At 39.7% G+C, this 16,258-nt stretch overlaps 1 protein-coding gene across 1 annotated transcript in view; it reads left to right on the top strand.

Moving 5' to 3' along the window:
* Positions 1–16,258, top strand: part of LOC144960489 (intermembrane lipid transfer protein VPS13A-like) — a 215,573-nt gene that overhangs the window by 187,571 nt on the left and 11,744 nt on the right. Inside the window, exons 75-83 of the mRNA XM_078893643.1 lie at positions 783–902; positions 1,315–1,439; positions 2,314–2,395; positions 2,879–2,992; positions 8,832–8,907; positions 10,922–11,085; positions 11,656–11,737; positions 12,613–12,700; positions 15,649–15,858. Coding sequence (XP_078749769.1) covers positions 783–902; positions 1,315–1,439; positions 2,314–2,395; positions 2,879–2,992; positions 8,832–8,907; positions 10,922–11,085; positions 11,656–11,737; positions 12,613–12,700; positions 15,649–15,858 — 1,061 coding nt within the window. The remainder of the gene's footprint in view (positions 1–782; positions 903–1,314; positions 1,440–2,313; positions 2,396–2,878; positions 2,993–8,831; positions 8,908–10,921; positions 11,086–11,655; positions 11,738–12,612; positions 12,701–15,648; positions 15,859–16,258) is intronic.

Below are 16,258 nucleotides of genomic sequence, written 5' to 3'. Positions count from 1 at the left end.
CCAGGGACCCCTTGTAAAGCGCTTTGAGCACGTTTAGTGGATATTGCTCTATATGAAAGCTCAAGTTTGTTTTTTTAATTCAAAAAATTGAAAAAGGGAGGGGGGGGGGGGGGGGGGGGGGGAGTTTGGTGTTGTTACGATGTTCTAACTGAATTCTTTGATATTTTTTTGTTGTCCTTTAGTCATGTGTACCATGGAGGTCGTAGTTTATCCTGATTTCGATAGTGTTAGATGGACAATAGCAATACTTGCTATTCTTTTGATAGGATGGCAAGTACTTTCAATCTCGATCTAACAGACCTAGCCACCCAATCCAATCACTGCTGGGGGGTGGACAGGGGGTTTGAAAAAAAAATAAATCTGGACTTCAACTTGGATTGATCTTTTGTCCTTTTACATATGAAGTCAGTGCTTCACAAACTGAGTCATCGGGACCCCCTGTGAGGCTATGTGGTCTAGTGGTATGACACTCGCTTTCGGATTGGAAGGTCCTGAGTTCGAGCATCATGTTCGGCGCATAGTTGAGTCCTTGGAGAAGGATATTTACTCACATTCTCTCACCGTACTCAGGTGTAAAATGAGTATCTGGCCATTAACAGCGTTGTCTCTGTCCCAAAAATTTGTAATATCGCCTGACAGGCGTCATGTCTCGTCCTACGTGTTATGTGTTGCTGTTGGCCAGGGACCCCTTGTAAAGCGCTTTGAGCACGTTTAGTGGATATTGCGCTATATAAAAAAGTTCAAGTTCTTTGATAAATGAGAAAATATTATATGTTTTTCAGTACTCGGAATACGAGACAGACTTGAACAACACTAAACACAACCTGAAGGAAGAGGCTGGTCTCTCTATCCAGCAAGCCCAACCCAACTTCTATGACTCTTTCCACATCTCTCCAATCAAGGTAACAACATTTTATCATCTGCTTCATCATTATTATTATTAGTGGTAGTAGTAGTAGTAGTAGTAGTAGTAGTAGTAGTAGTAGTAGTAGTAGTAGTAGTAGTAATAGTAGTAGTAGTAGTAGTAGTAGTAGTAGTAGTAGTAGTACACCCTCGGGAGTTCGGGTTTGTGTGTTGGTTAAGAGGAGTGTGTGATTAAGCAGAGAAGGTAAAAATAGCATCTAAGCACCAGCTTTCATGTGCCATTTACATAGGACCTTCCCCTCTTGATTTTTCTAACGAGCTTGGGGCCCGTTGAGTTCAAATTCAAGATATGACCTTATTAGAAGTCTGTTGTTTGTTTTTGTTGGGTTTTTTTTTTTTTGGTTTTTTTGTTTTTTTCTCTATAGAATGTCTTCTTGTATTCATCTACAGATCCACCTGAGTTTCTCCCTCCAAGGAGGTGAGAGTGGAGGCACGGCTATCCAGTCGGACGTCCTCAACGTCTTCCTACAGAGTGTGGGTGTGGTCTTGACGGACGTACAGGATGTCGTCTTCAAGTAGGTGATGGGGGGGGGGGGGGGGTGATAGCTATTGAGTGAACGCATTTGTATCTGCTTCTCTCCTTTGATCACTGACGTGAATAATAATTACAAAATCCCCCCCCCCCCCCGCCCCCTTATGTGGGACTGGCAGATTTTGTGTTGTGGCTTTTTTTGTTTTCTATGTTTTGTGTGATTTGTGAGTTTTATTCACTCGTAAAAATCAAATCCTCTGTTATCTTCATATTAGTGTTCTCTTTGTTGGACACATCTAAGGGACACAACTGGTGACAAACATATTCCCTTTATATATGGTTATCACCCATTGTTATTGTTATTGTGAATTCAATTTCACACTCATGCCTTCGTCGGCTTTTTGCATGTTAATAGTCTGGATTCAAATTTGTGATTCACTTTACCAGTTGGAAGGGTGGGGGGGGGGGGGGGGGGGGGGGGGTAGCATGGCAGAGTGGTTCAGTTTTTGAGTTGTACCCATGAGGTGCTGAGTTTGATTCCTGTTGCTGTGCTGGGTGACCTGGAATGAGTTGCCAAGTCCAAGCTTACTTGTGGATGTCTGGGTAATTCCAGTCTTTCCTTGGAATAATAATCCCCAAAACCTTAAGGATGAATAAAAGGAATATTGTTCTTCATCTTATTTGTCTCCCTCCACCCACACACACACACAACCACCCCACTTGTTTTTCTCCTTACATGTGGCTTTCATTTCTTGTTTTGGAATGAAACAAAACTAGGGTTTTGCCCAGGCCCCTGGATGGCATCCTTTTTTAAAATAATAACAATAATAATGATGGTGTTTTTAATGATGGATGATAACAATTACAACAATATCATCAACAGTAACAATAACAACATTTCTCATTTTTCCAATCAGACTGGGATTTTTCGAGAGAAACCACACGTTCTACGACGGAAAGAAGTTGACCAATGAGTTTATTCGTCATTACAGTGGACAGGTATGTCTGGATCGTCTCTAGCTCCTACACTCTGGTCTGGTCTTTGTTTGAGACAGTTTGTCCATTTTCCCTCTATCATTAGCAGTTAGCAAAGTTAACCTTTATGATTTTTAACGGAAGACCAAATTCATCCTAAACTCTTTATATATATATATATATATATATATATATATATATATATATATATATATATATATATATATATATATATATATATATATATATACACACATATATATATAATATTACTTCCCGGTGGCATGTCTCATCCTGCATGTTAAGCTTAGGACACATTGTAAAGCACTTTGTGAACATTTAGAGTGTATTGTGCCATATATAATATGCTGAAAGTTTTTGTGGGTTTTTAAAAAATAAATAAAGCATGAATTTATAGAATGAAATTTGAAATGAATCTAGCCTCCCCATTTCTAGAGCAGTAATCCTCCATGTTTCTCTCTTTGTTGTTATCCCATCATGCCACAGGCCATCAAACAGATGTACGTCCTCATCCTGGGTCTGGACGTTCTGGGCAATCCGTTTGGACTCCTCAGAGGTCTTGGGGAAGGAATTGAAGATCTCTTCTATGAACCTTACCAGGTAAGCAATCTGAGCACCACTCCATCCAATTCTTCTTCTTCTTGTTGTTCTTGTTGTTGTTGTTGTTGTTCTTCTTCTTCTTCTTCTTCTTCTTCTTCTTCTTCTTCTTCTTCTTCTTCTTCTTCTTCTTCTTCTTCTTCTTCTTCTTCTTCTTCTTCTTCTTCTTCTTCTTCTTCTTCTTCTTCTTCTTCTTCTTCTTCTTCTTCTTCTTCTTCTTTCTTTTTCTTCTTCTTCTTCTTCTTCTTCTTCTTCTTCTTCTTCTTCCATTCAGGCCAAAGCTTTAGGTTGAAGATTGTATGGCCGTCTTTTCAGTAACAGAGGTTTTTTTAGGGAAGCAGGCAGCGATTTTGAAATTTGAATACAAGTCCAATCCAAATCCAATCCAATCCATTACTGTCGTAGATTCAGGGGTTAAAGGTCAACGCACCATTGTGTGGATGGGAATCATTTGATATCTACGTTTTTAGAAGGTTTTCCTCATTGACCATTTTTTTTCAGCTCCTCACTCGTCTTCTCCTTTCTCCTACTGTATGTTTGATTGTAGTGAAGGAAAAGAAGACGCCCACCATTTGCTCCGGATATGTCCAAAATATGCAACAGCAAGAGAGGATTTCTTGCCTGGTACCAGATCTCTGCAGACTAAACTGTATAAATATAAAAAATAAAAATTTCCTTTATTCATTCCATAGGGGAAATTTTCTCTAGGGTCTATTCCAAGGGAAGACTGAAATAACCCTGGTGTCAGCCGCAGTGCAGTGCGCAAAGTGAGCTAGGGCGAGGTGACTTGCTCAAGGCCACACAGCGCAGCGGTGGGTGATTGAACTCGGTACCTTCCGGGGGGAGCTGCAAGGTCTGGGCCGGACGTCCCGCTTGCTGAAAGGAAATTGATGTGCATTTCGAACCCAACACCTCTCATTTCCAGGTGCATTGATTGCCGCGTAATCCTGTCTGACAGAGATTATTGCATATGGCCTCTCATGCATTATTGTGTCCATAACAGCACCTTCCCGTGGTGTTCCCCGTTTCTACTGAGTTTGTTATGGGCGCGACCGAGTCCCCGGCGGTATAACCAGGCTAGGGAGTAGGTGGGACCCCTTCCTCTTAAGGTGCAGGAGACAGAACCCACCGATGAGTGGTACACGCTCTGCTCCTCACCCACCCACCTCACACTCATTCTGTAGTGTGGTGTCCTCTGTATGTCCTTACTTTTCTTAATCTACCCCTATAGCTCATACTTGTTTCCTAGTGCTGTAACTTTAACACTTCTATACTCCCTCTTTGGTCGGCCTGTGGCCCATGTCTTCTGCATGACTATCTGTGATTGATTGTAATCATGTATCCTTCTTAAAAAATTGAGATTTTTAGGGAAAGGGCTGGTATCCCTTTGTTTAAGGCCCACAGAATCTCTCATCGACACAAATGACCCAGGACGTGACGATCCTCTGTTTATGAAATATGGCCCTTTAAGCAGAAAGAATAACTGAAATTGATAACTGCAAGCCAGGAAACAGTAGGTGGCGGGGAATGGGCGACCGTCAATCATGAAAGAGACTGTGGGAAAGACAAAATGAAGGCTACTTGACTAAACCCTAAAAAAATTAATAATATGAGGAACATGCATCTGCAGCTCAACTCCTGATGTTATGCAGCTGACAAGGAATACAGGTTAGGGTGGGAAGACAGACCAGAGACTCCCCAGCATGCCATGACAAACAAAAGGAAAGCATACGAGCTCGGACGTCGCCTCGGAAAAGGTCCGCGCCAGACAGTGAGTACCCAGGCTGATCTGCGCGAAAAGTCAGCTACTGGGACAAATAAATTCCACAAACATTTGAATATTTTACAAATTAACATTTGTGGAATCAGGAATAAAAAGACAGAGCTAAAGAAATTATTAAATGAAAAGGAAGTTCACATTGCTTTACTTCAGGAAACCCTGTATAAAAATAGCGATCCATATATTGCTGGTTATACATACTATACCTGCAAATGTGACGACTGCCGTGGTGTTATTACTTATATAAGAAATGACATCACGGGAGATGTTACTTCTAAACCATCACAGAACTCAACTGATGTACAGATAGTCAACTTATGGTACCCAAATAAGAAATTTACCATTTACAACATTTACAACCCTCCACGGTGTACTATAAACCTAACAGATCTAAACAGTTCCCAATACAACATCACAATAATTGCTGGTGACTTCAATGGCCACTCTCCACTATGGGGATACAAACATTTAAACAACACAGGAAAAGAACTAGAAAAGCTTTGCAATACAACCAACCTCACCATTTTACAAAATGCAGACTCAGTCCCCACCCTTCTTCACAGAGCTCATATGTCCCTGAGTCATCCCGATCTAACCATCATCTCCTCTGACCTTCTGAATTCTTGTCACATTAAAGTCCTGGATGAAATAGGCAGTGACCATAAACCAATTTTAACACAAATAACAGTTCAAACACAGAAGAAAACATTTGAGCAGAAATCCAAATGGAATTTCAAGAAAGCAAACTGGGATGTTTTCACAGCAACATTAGATGACCAGCTTCCAAAAATTACAGATACATCAAGTGTAGAACATTTAAACGAAGCCCTCACCAAAGCCATTCTTGCAGCTGCAAAAGCAGGAATTCCAAGAGGTAGTCGACAGAATTACAAACCCTTCTGGAGCAAAGAAATTGAAAAAGCAGTAAATGCAAGAAAGGAAACAAGGAAAAACTTAGAGGAAAACAAAACCATTAAAAACAAGATTGAGTACAATAAAGCATCGGCAATTGTCAAAAGAACTATTAACAACGCTAAAAGAAAGAAATGGGCAGACACATGCGCTAATATTGACCTCAATCAAAATGGGAAAAAAGCATGGGCCTTACTTAATAATCTTAACAATGAAACCCCGAAAACCAACCCAAAGCCCATGAAAACTACAGAAGGAACAATCGTAGATGACCAAAAAAAAGCCATGATCTTCAACAAACATTTTGCTTCAGTAAACAAGGCATCAAAAAGCAGTGAAAAGGACAAAAAATTGATTAAAGACCTTAAACATCAAGAAAAGGCCCCAAAAGCTATCTCATACCTGTTCAAAGAGGGCTTTACCATGTCAGAACTTCACAGAGCTATGAAAAAACTCAAGATAAGGAAATCCCCTGGACCAGATAAGATACACAATGAAATGCTCTTGCATCTTAGCGTGAGAGGTAAACAGATGCTTCTCAAACTTATAAATCTAACATGGGAGACAGGAATAGTACCAAGGGGATGGAAAAATGCTATTATAATTCCAATCTTAAAGAAAGATAAACCACCCGACAAAACGAAAAGTTACCGACCAATATCTCTCACCTCATGTGTTGGAAATGTCGCTGAGAGAATGGTAAATAACCGATTATACTGGTGGCTGGAGACATGTGGCCTACTAAATAAATATCAGGCAGGCTTTAGGATAGGGCAAAGAACAGAAGATCAATTGTTTAGATTAAGTCAAAAAATAATTGATGGCTTTCAAGATGGAAAACATACAGTCGCGGTTTTTGTTGATCTATGACAAAGTATGGAGGAAAGGGTTGTTATCAAAAATGATGGACTACGGAATTGATGGAAATCTCTACTTCTGGATTAAACAATTTCTCAGTAACAGAACAATCCAAACAAAAATTAATAACGGACTGTCAAACAGAGAAGTATTAGAGGAAGGTCTCCCACAAGGATCCTGCCTCAGCTGTACTCTCTTTCTTATTTTTATAAATGATCTACCAGAAGTATTACAGACAGAAAAGGCCCTATATGCTGACGATTTAGTTATGTGGTATACTACGAAGCACCTACCAATAGCCTCCAATAGAATAAATGAAGATTTAGAAAGCTTAAACACCTTCTGTGATAAATGGAAATTAAAAGTTAATTGCAATAAAACAGTCTACTCTATATTTACTAAGAGTCATCCTGTTTCCAAGAAAGAAATAACACTCTCCATCCAAGGCCATCGACTCACGAAAGAAGAAAACCCCACATATTTGGGCATACAGTTAGACAGACAACTATCTCTGAACAAACACACTCAGAATGTAAAAATCAAAGCCACAAAGAGACTCCAGTTACTAAAACGACTAGCCAGTACTAATTGGGGAGCAGACAAAAACTCGCTTCGACAACTCTATTTAGGCTATGTGCGTTCCGTCATGGACTACAATTTAGCCCTCCAAAATGTAGGTAGTAAAAACACACACAAAACCTTGGACAGAGTACAAAACCAAGCCCTTCGCTTCATCTCCGGTGCCCTGAGATCGACACCTACAGCAGCATGTGAAATACATACTAATGTGGAACCACTTGGACTTCGCAGTGAATCAGCAGTGCTTGAAATGGTTGAAAGATACAAACGAAAAGAGGAAAACCATCCAAACAGAATTCTGGCAGAGAAATGGAAACCAAGAACAAGATTAAAACAAAAATCCCTGCTACACATTGCTAACAACTTGAATGAAAGACACAGACTCCCAGAAAACAGAGAAAAATCTATTTTAATCAGTCAAAAACCTCCATACACCGAACTAAAACTTCCAAAAATAAAGACTAACCTCATAGAAGAAACAACAAGAAATAAAAACAAACCAGATATACAAACATTAGCAATGAAGACAATACAAGAATACCCAGACAACTGGATACATGTTTACACAGATGGATCTGCCCACAAAGGAACTAAAAATGCTGGGTATGGGTTTGTAGTAGAATACCCAGATAAAACCTGTGATAAAATCCACAATTCTTGCGGAAGCTCCTGCTCAAACTACGAGGCAGAGGCAGTTGCAATAGAAGCCTCACTGCGACACCTCTCTTCTGTTTTCCAGCTAAACCCTTCAAAACTTCAAAACACTGTCATCTTCACAGATTCCAAATCGGTTCTCCAAGCTCTCGATTTAGATAAACTCTCCTCAACGTTCAATAGTTTAAGATCTCAACTAGATGAATTCCTTACAACACACAGAGTAGACTTATCTCTCCAGTGGATACCGGGACATTCAAATATACCAGGAAATGACAATGCAGACAGACTAGCCAGACTCGGATCAACACTTTTACAACCATCAATTCCAGTATCCTTAGACACAGCGAAACAAATAATCAAAACAAATAAGAGAGAAGAATGGATGAACAGTTGGGCAATGAGCACCACGGGTAGATGTATGTTTTCCCATATGACCACTCCTGTAAAGACTGATTGCCTAAATAAGCTCAGAAGACACCAGCAAAGCATCATCTTTCAACTAAGAACACAACACATACCGCTCAACAACCATTTAAGCAAAATTACAAAAGACACATCCCCTTCCTGCCCCCTATGTCAACACCCCAATGAAACAGTAACACACCACTTGCTTGAATGTCAACCTCTTGAAGACCTGAGATGCACATTCCTCCCACCAAATCCAAGCATCAGTAACACACTTTATAGTCACCTGGAACAACTACAAAAGACATCTAACTTCTACGTCATGGCACAAGACCGAAGGGCTAGAGCTCAGGTGGTCGCTGGTTCGGATAAGTAAGTAAGTAAGTAAGGTACCTTCCGGATAGGAAGCAAAGACCGTAGCGCTGAGCCACGCTGCCCCTGACAATGGCATTCCTTCACCAACTGTACATTCAAATAAGACAGGGAATGAAGAAGTAGTAGAAGGAGAAAAGGTAGATGAGGAGAAGGATGAGAAGAAGAAGAAAAGGGAAGAGGAAGAAGATGACAAATAATTCTTTTAATTATTGGATGGGAAATTCTATTGATTACAAGTAATTAATTTATTTTATTTTTACCACCTCTATTTCACAGGGTGCCATTCAAGGTCCTGAGGAGTTTGCTGAAGGTTTGGCTTTAGGAGTCAGGAGTCTGTTTGGACACGCCGTTGGTGAGAAACGCTCTTCTAAATTTGTCTTGACTTCTAAAAACTTTTGAAGATTCAGATTTGAGATTTTCCTGTCAAGTTGAGGGGGTTGGGGGGGGGGGGTCAATCAATTTGACAGTTGAGTGGAGTCATTTTGACTTCCAATGGTATGCAGGGAAGCCACTTGGTGTGTATTCTATCCCCCTATATCTGCTTTATGTCTTTGTCTTGGAATGGGATTACTTAGTTTTGCCCTGGCCCTAACTGGAGTCCTTAACTGAGAATGTAAAGTTGTATTTTTGTGAGATAATATTTCTTTTCCTTGTAAATCATCTCTTTTATTTACTGTTGTATATTTTCTGTTTTGATTATATAACGAATTGTAAGGATTCGAGTGTATTCCTGTGCTTGTATCTGGAAGAGACTTTCAAACGATCTCAAACAAAGTACACTGATATTATGCTCTTGGAATCTACATCTGTTCCTTATTTGAACTATTCCTTCTTTTGTCTTACTTTTCTTTTCGTCTACTTTTATTTGCAAATCTATAATTTTTTTACTATCCCATTTTCTTCCTTTTTACGGGCGGTGAATGGACTGAAATGTATCGCAGGAGCTGTGAAACCTTTAAAAACAAACAAAACAAGCATTGAATTGGCAGATATTTGAAGTAAACTTGGTCTGGCAAAAAGGAAGGAAATTAGTTTCGTCAGAGAATAAATTTTTAAAAATTAAATAAAATTGAGCTTTTATATAGTGCAATATCCACTAAATGTGCTCGAAGCGCTTTACAAGGGGTCCCTGGTCAACAACAACATTTTAACATGTAGGACGAGACATGCCGCCTGTTAGGCGATATTACAAATTTTTGGACAATACAACGCTGTTAACGGCCAGGTACTCATTTTACACCTGAGTAAGGTGAGAGAAAGTGAGTAAAGAGCCTTTTCCAAGAACTCAACTATGCGCCCAGCACGAGGCTCGAACTCAGGACCTTCCGATCCGAAAGCGAGTGTCATACCACTAGACCACATAGCCGCACACTAGAAACATGAGGCGGCTGTTAAAAAAAGGACAGATTACCAAACAAAGAATGTTTCAGGCTCAAAATCCTTCTTTACCCAAAAACAAATACAATAAAAACATGAATACATCAATTAAAATCCCAACAGACGACAGAATAGAATTTATTACGTCTTGTCAGCAACTACAATTTGGCGGCTATGTGGTGGTGTTGTGGTATGGCACTCACTTTCGGATCGGAAGGTCCCGGGTTCCCGTCTCGCTCGGTGCATAGTTGAGTCCTTGGAAAAGGCTCTTTACTCACATTCTCTCACTGTAGTCATGTGTAAAATGAGTACCTGACCATTGACAGCGTTGTCTCTGTCGGAAAAAAATATATATAATATCGCCTATTAGGTGTCATGTCTCATTCTACATGTTACATGTTGCTTGAGTCAGGGACCGTTTGTAAAGCGCTTTGAGCACGTTTAGTGGATGTTGCCCTTTATAAAAAGCTCAATTTTCTTTTTTTTTATGTGCATTGATGAATCGGTAATATTGGATAGGAACAATATTAAGATTCTTGAATTTGTTTGAAAGTTCAGACTTTGTCCCAATGCTTACTGTCAAGGTCACTCAGCGGGAAATTTCAGACTTTGTCCCAATGCTTACTGTCAAGGTCACTCAGCGGGAAATTTCAGACTTTGTCCCAATGCTTACTGTCAAGGTCACTCAGCGGGAAATTTCAAACTCTGTCCCAATGCTTGCTGTCAAGGTCACTCAGCGGGAAATTTCAAACTCTGTCCCAATGCTTGCTGTCAAGGTCACTCAGCGGGAAATTTCAAACTCTGTCCCGATGCTTCTTCTCAAGGTCACTCAGCGGCATGGGGAATTTGTTTGAAATTTCAAAGGCAGGAAAGAGTTCAAGAAGAGTCTTATACATTACATTTGGTGTTAAGTTCAAATGTTTTAACAATTTTTATTTCCTATTTCTCTCCTTATTTCCTATTTCTCTCCCCTTTGTCATCACAAACAGGTGGCGCTGCTGGAGCTGTGTCTCGAATCACGGGCACGGTGGGTAAAGGTCTGGCAGCCTTGACCTTGGATGACGACTACCAGAAGAAGAGGCGGGAACAGATGAACAAGAAACCTGCATCGGCCAAGGAAGGCTTTGCTCGAGGTGGAAAGGGACTCGTCATGGTACACTCTTTATTCATTCATTCAGTCATTCATTGATTTATTCCTTCATTATTTCATTCATCCATTCATTCATCAATCATTCAATCATTGTAGTTTTCTACCTATCAAAGAAAGAAAACTACAACACGCAAGAAGCCTGGTGCGATGAATGGAAAAGGAATAAGCCAACAGGAGGGGAATTAATTGAAGATCCCTGTAAAAGTCTCCCAGGTCTACAGGATCAGCCAAGAAAATACTGGGTAGCTGCAAATAGACTACGGTCAAAACATACAAGAATAGCTGCCAACATGCACAAATGGGGGCTCCAAGAATCACCAACATGCCCAAAGTGCAACCAAGCACCACAAGATGCAAACCACCTCGTACTAGATTGCCCAGAGACAAAACTGGAAAGGGGATTTGAAACCATCAACAAATGTGATGATGACTTCCAAACCTGGATTGATACCTTGAACATAGAAGTGTAGCCGAACGATACTACTACTACTATTCATCCATCCATTCATTCATCCATTCATTCATTCATCCATTCATCCAATTATCCATTGGCGTGTTTGCTGCGTTCATCAGTGTGTGTTTGACGGTGTTACTGGTATCGTCAGGAAACCCGTGGAAGGAGCCAAGCAGGAAGGTGTCTCTGGATTCTTTAAAGGTCATTTACCAGAAATAGGAAAACCCACCTACTACATCTCTGTTTCAGTATTATTGTTTTATAGTTTGTATTCATTATATTCATTAGTTTGTTTTGTGTTTTTATTTGTTGTATTTTTGTTTTTTGTTTTGTTTTTGTTTTTGTTTTTTTTTGGGGGGGGGGGGGGGTTGTGGTCTTGTTTGTTTTGTTTTGTTTTTTTTTAATTATTATCATTTTCCGCAATGCATTGTGTTTAATTATTTTTTTATTTTCTTCTGGTTTTGTGTTTTATCTTTTTCTCTCTTTTCTTTTTTTTTCTTTTCTTCTTTTTTTTGGGTGTATTTTTGTTTGTGTCCGCCTTCCCAGGAAAGTGTCGTTTAATGTTTGTAGCAAATTGTTTTCATGAATCAACTTTCACCACTAACTACTTGCAATTCTGATATCATTCGTCTTCCTCCTCTTTAACCTCCTTTTCTCACATCTTGTTGTAATCTTGTCATTCAACTTTTGTCGTCATCATCATCATCATCCTCACCACCACTGCCCACCACCATTACTATAATCATCATCATCATCATCATCATCATCATCATCATCATCATCATCACCGCCACTACCCACCACCATTACCGTCATCATCATCAACACCACCACAACCATAACACCTGCACCACCCACTGCCATTACCATCATCATCATCATCATCATCATCCTCACCACCACTGCCCACCTCCATTACTATAATCATCCTCACCATCCACCACACCATTACCATAATCATCATCATCAACACCACCACAACCACCTGCACACCCACCACCATTACCACCGTCATCATCATCAAAACCACCACCACCAATCCTGACAATAACTCCACCCCTCACCTCAATCACCAGGCATGGGTAAAGGCCTGGTAGGCGTAGTGACGAGACCCACCAGCGGTGTCGTGGATTTTGCCAGCAGCTCCTTTGAAGGAATCAGAAGGTAACTCTTTCATCATTGCTGATATTATAGACTAAATGATGACGATGATGATGATGTTGTTGTTGTTGTTGATGCCGGGTTGTTTTTTTTTTTTGTTTTTTTTTTTTTTTTTGTTTTTACGATAACTACTATGTTACTAGTGTGCATCTTGTGTGAGTGTGTCTATGTCAATATTGTATTGTTATAAATGTGTAACCAAATGACAAATTGCCACTTTTTGGGGACAATAAAGACATATTATTATTATTATTATTATTATTATTATTATTATTATTATTATTATTATTATTATTATTATTATTATTATATGGAAGAATTTGGCTTCCGTGAAGTCTCTTCTAGCACCACAACAATGTGGTTTCTGGTTGGGGCTCCTGGCCTCCCATAGTGGGCAGGGGGGTACATACTATGTCTTTTATCCCCCTATATCTGTTTTCCAATTTGCTTTCTGTCTTTGTCTTGGAATGAGATTACTTGGTTTAACCCTGGCCCTGGCGGTAGTGCTTGGCTGGGAGGGAAACAGTCAAATGCATAGTTATTGTTTTGGGGATGATATTTTTTTTCCTTGTAAATCATCTCTCTCTTATGTATGTTATTTTGAATGTATAATGTAAGCATTTGAGTGTATTCCTCTAAGTGGGATCTTCTGCTGGTGTATGGGTGAGACATTTAGGTGATCTCAAACTTAGTACACTGATAGTGTGCTCTTGGAATCTACATCTGTTCCCTATTTGAACCACTCCCCTTTTTGTCTTACTTTTTTTCTCAAGTCCTTTTATATTGTACATCTAGAATCTTTTCACTGTCCAATTTTCTTCCTTTTTACTGGCGCTGATATAACCTAAATGTGTTGCAAGTGCCGTAAAACCCTTAAAAACAAACAAACAAACGATGTTGAGTTTGATCATTGACCTTTGACCATAGGTCACAATGATCACAAACCTCAAATCCCCTTTGCTGTGTCCTTAGGTAAGGCAATTTAAACAGTCCTTCACTCAACACAAGTGTAAATGAGTAGTATCTGGCTGTAGATAGTGACAGCATTCTAGTGCCAAAGGTGTACATGTTTTGTATCAAATGGAAACTTGATCACACATGGCCACTGTGGAGGAATTGACCTTTTTCAGATAAGCTATTTTTAGTAACACCATGCGGTCACAATGTACCCCAAATTTTGTAAACAAAGAGGGATTGTAGCACAACCTTGCCAGATACTCTTAAATCTATCGGGTTTGTCTTAAAGTCTGCTTTGAAGTAAGCAAAATTTTCTTCCTTTGTGGAGAGTATTAAAAATATCAATTTATACTTTCTATCTGGTTGGCAAACATATCTGTCATATAATCAAGTGAATGTTGATTTTGATGTGTGATCTATTCACATAGTAGTAGTAGTAGTATTAAGCTTTGCAGTCCGAATGATGCTTGCTGAGAATTAGGTGATTCAGTCATGCGGGTGGTTGGATGGGAGCATCACCCTCTAATCATATACCTATGATGTTCACATGGGTATACGATCCGATAGTGATGTCGTTTCTTCTTTTCTTTACTAGCCTATCCTGCTTCTTTGGTTTGTGATTGTATTTTTGACAGGGGATATTTTTTTTTCTGTAAATCTTCTGCCTGTTTGTTCTTGATTATTTATAATTTAGCTTATGATATCTTTAGGTTATGATTTTGATTTACATTTGTACTATTTTTGTTAGATTGCTTGTTTTTTTGTTTCAGCGGTCTCTCATATAACCTCAATTGTGTTGGAAGAGACCTAAAGCAACAAAAAAAAAAAAAAAAGATTCAGTCATGCTCGATAACTATAGCTGCTCTCTCCATCCATGTTGTTAATTGTTTCCATTGGTCACAGTCCTGGGCCAGAGTTTTGAGGCTGTCAAGATCTTGTTGTGACTTTAGTACGGAGGGCACGGGCACTGCAGTATTTCTTAGTTCTTCAGGGATTAATTCGGCCTCATCTGAATCCAGAAATTTCTGATATGTAGAGAGGTCCTGGTTCAGGGTAGTTACTATTGATGTTGGTGGTCTCCCTACGTATTTGTTGCCATGAAGGAAATATTCTGTCATTGCTGTTTGGGCTGGGATGTTATCTTCTCATAGTGTGTGTTGAAATTAAAAGTAAAATAGAGAGAAAGCATTGTGATCACATTCTCTCAAGTGTAAAATGAGTACCTGGTTGTCGTCTCTGTCAGAAAAATTGTAATATTGCCTTATTGGCGTCACGCCTCGTCCTACATGTTGAGTGTTGTTGCTGTTGTCTAGAGACACCTTGTAAAGCACTTTGATCATGTTTGGTGGATATTACGCTATATAAATACTCAAAAGTTTTTTTTGTTTTTTTTTAAATCATGTGGAAATTAACCCCATTTTCTCGTTTGTGTCTATGAAGTCAATTTTCTGCACTGGACTCATTCAGCCATAACATTGCTTTGAGATGATGGGAAACATATGATACGTTCACGTTTTGGATGCAAATGAACTCTTTCAGCGCAATTGGCCGCTCTGTACGGCCAGATCAGAATCTGTTCTACTGGTCAATGGCCGCAAAAAAAATAATGTAATCCAATCCTACTTTCAACAAAAGTACTATAAATTGAACCAATGGTATCATTTCTTTCATCAGAACATTCAATTGGCCCTAGAGGGGTATTTTAATTGAGATTTTGCGCCGAATTCGAATGTCGCTTTGTCCTAGCTTGTCATTCTCATGCTGCCTCAATCAGGTGTCGGCCATTTTGTGACGGAAATTCGAATATAGCCTCAGCGCTGAAAGAGTAAAGCTTATATTAAATCCCAACCCTTGTAACCAACAGAGACTAACCGCAATCCTTTACTTGGAGGGAAATGCGAATATAACTTCAGCGCTGAAAGAGTTAATAAAAACAAAGCAACAACAACACCCAACAAAAAAAACAAAAAAAAAACACCAATTTTGTTTGACAGGATAACTGACATGAGCGAAGACATTCAGCGACTGCGACCTCCCCGGCACATGCAGAAGGACAACATCATCCGTCCCTACGTCCTGCGCGAGGCAGAGGGCTACTACCTCCTGGGAGAGACGGAGAAAGGGAAATACCTGGACACGGACGACTACCGGATGCACATCAACCTGAGTCGAGACGGAAAGCTGGTCATGATTATCACAGACAAGTAAGTGGTTTGGGGGGGGGGAATAGATTTTATAATCCGGAATGCCACGTGTCCGGGTTTCTCACATCTCAGCACCTTTTCTTGTCTCCAATAAGAAGGAATGAAGAGAGTAGAAAAGTGCCAGAAGACAAGATAGAATTTTTAAAAAATTTTGCAGCATTCGAGCCCCCAATCGCCACAACGTTTTTTATGGTCTATTTTCTGGCACTTTTTCTACTCACATTTCTTGGTATTATCAGCACAAGTGCCTGCTCCAATCACTTCTCTGATTTATATTCACCCCCCCCCCCCCCCCACCCCCAAAAAGAAGGTAGCTAAAAGTCCTTCTCAAGACAGACATAATCATCTGGCATCGGGTAAAATGAATAAATCATTTTTTAAAACTCACTCATCTCTAGAA

Source organism: Berghia stephanieae, chromosome 15 (assembly GCF_034508935.2).
Source record: "Berghia stephanieae isolate SIO BIC M18660-M18661 chromosome 15, UCSD_Bste_1.3, whole genome shotgun sequence".
NCBI classification, from domain to species: Eukaryota; Metazoa; Mollusca; class Gastropoda; order Nudibranchia; family Aeolidiidae; genus Berghia; species Berghia stephanieae.
The sequence above is the reverse complement of the archived record's forward strand: the minus strand, read 5'-3'. Positions and strand labels throughout refer to the sequence as shown.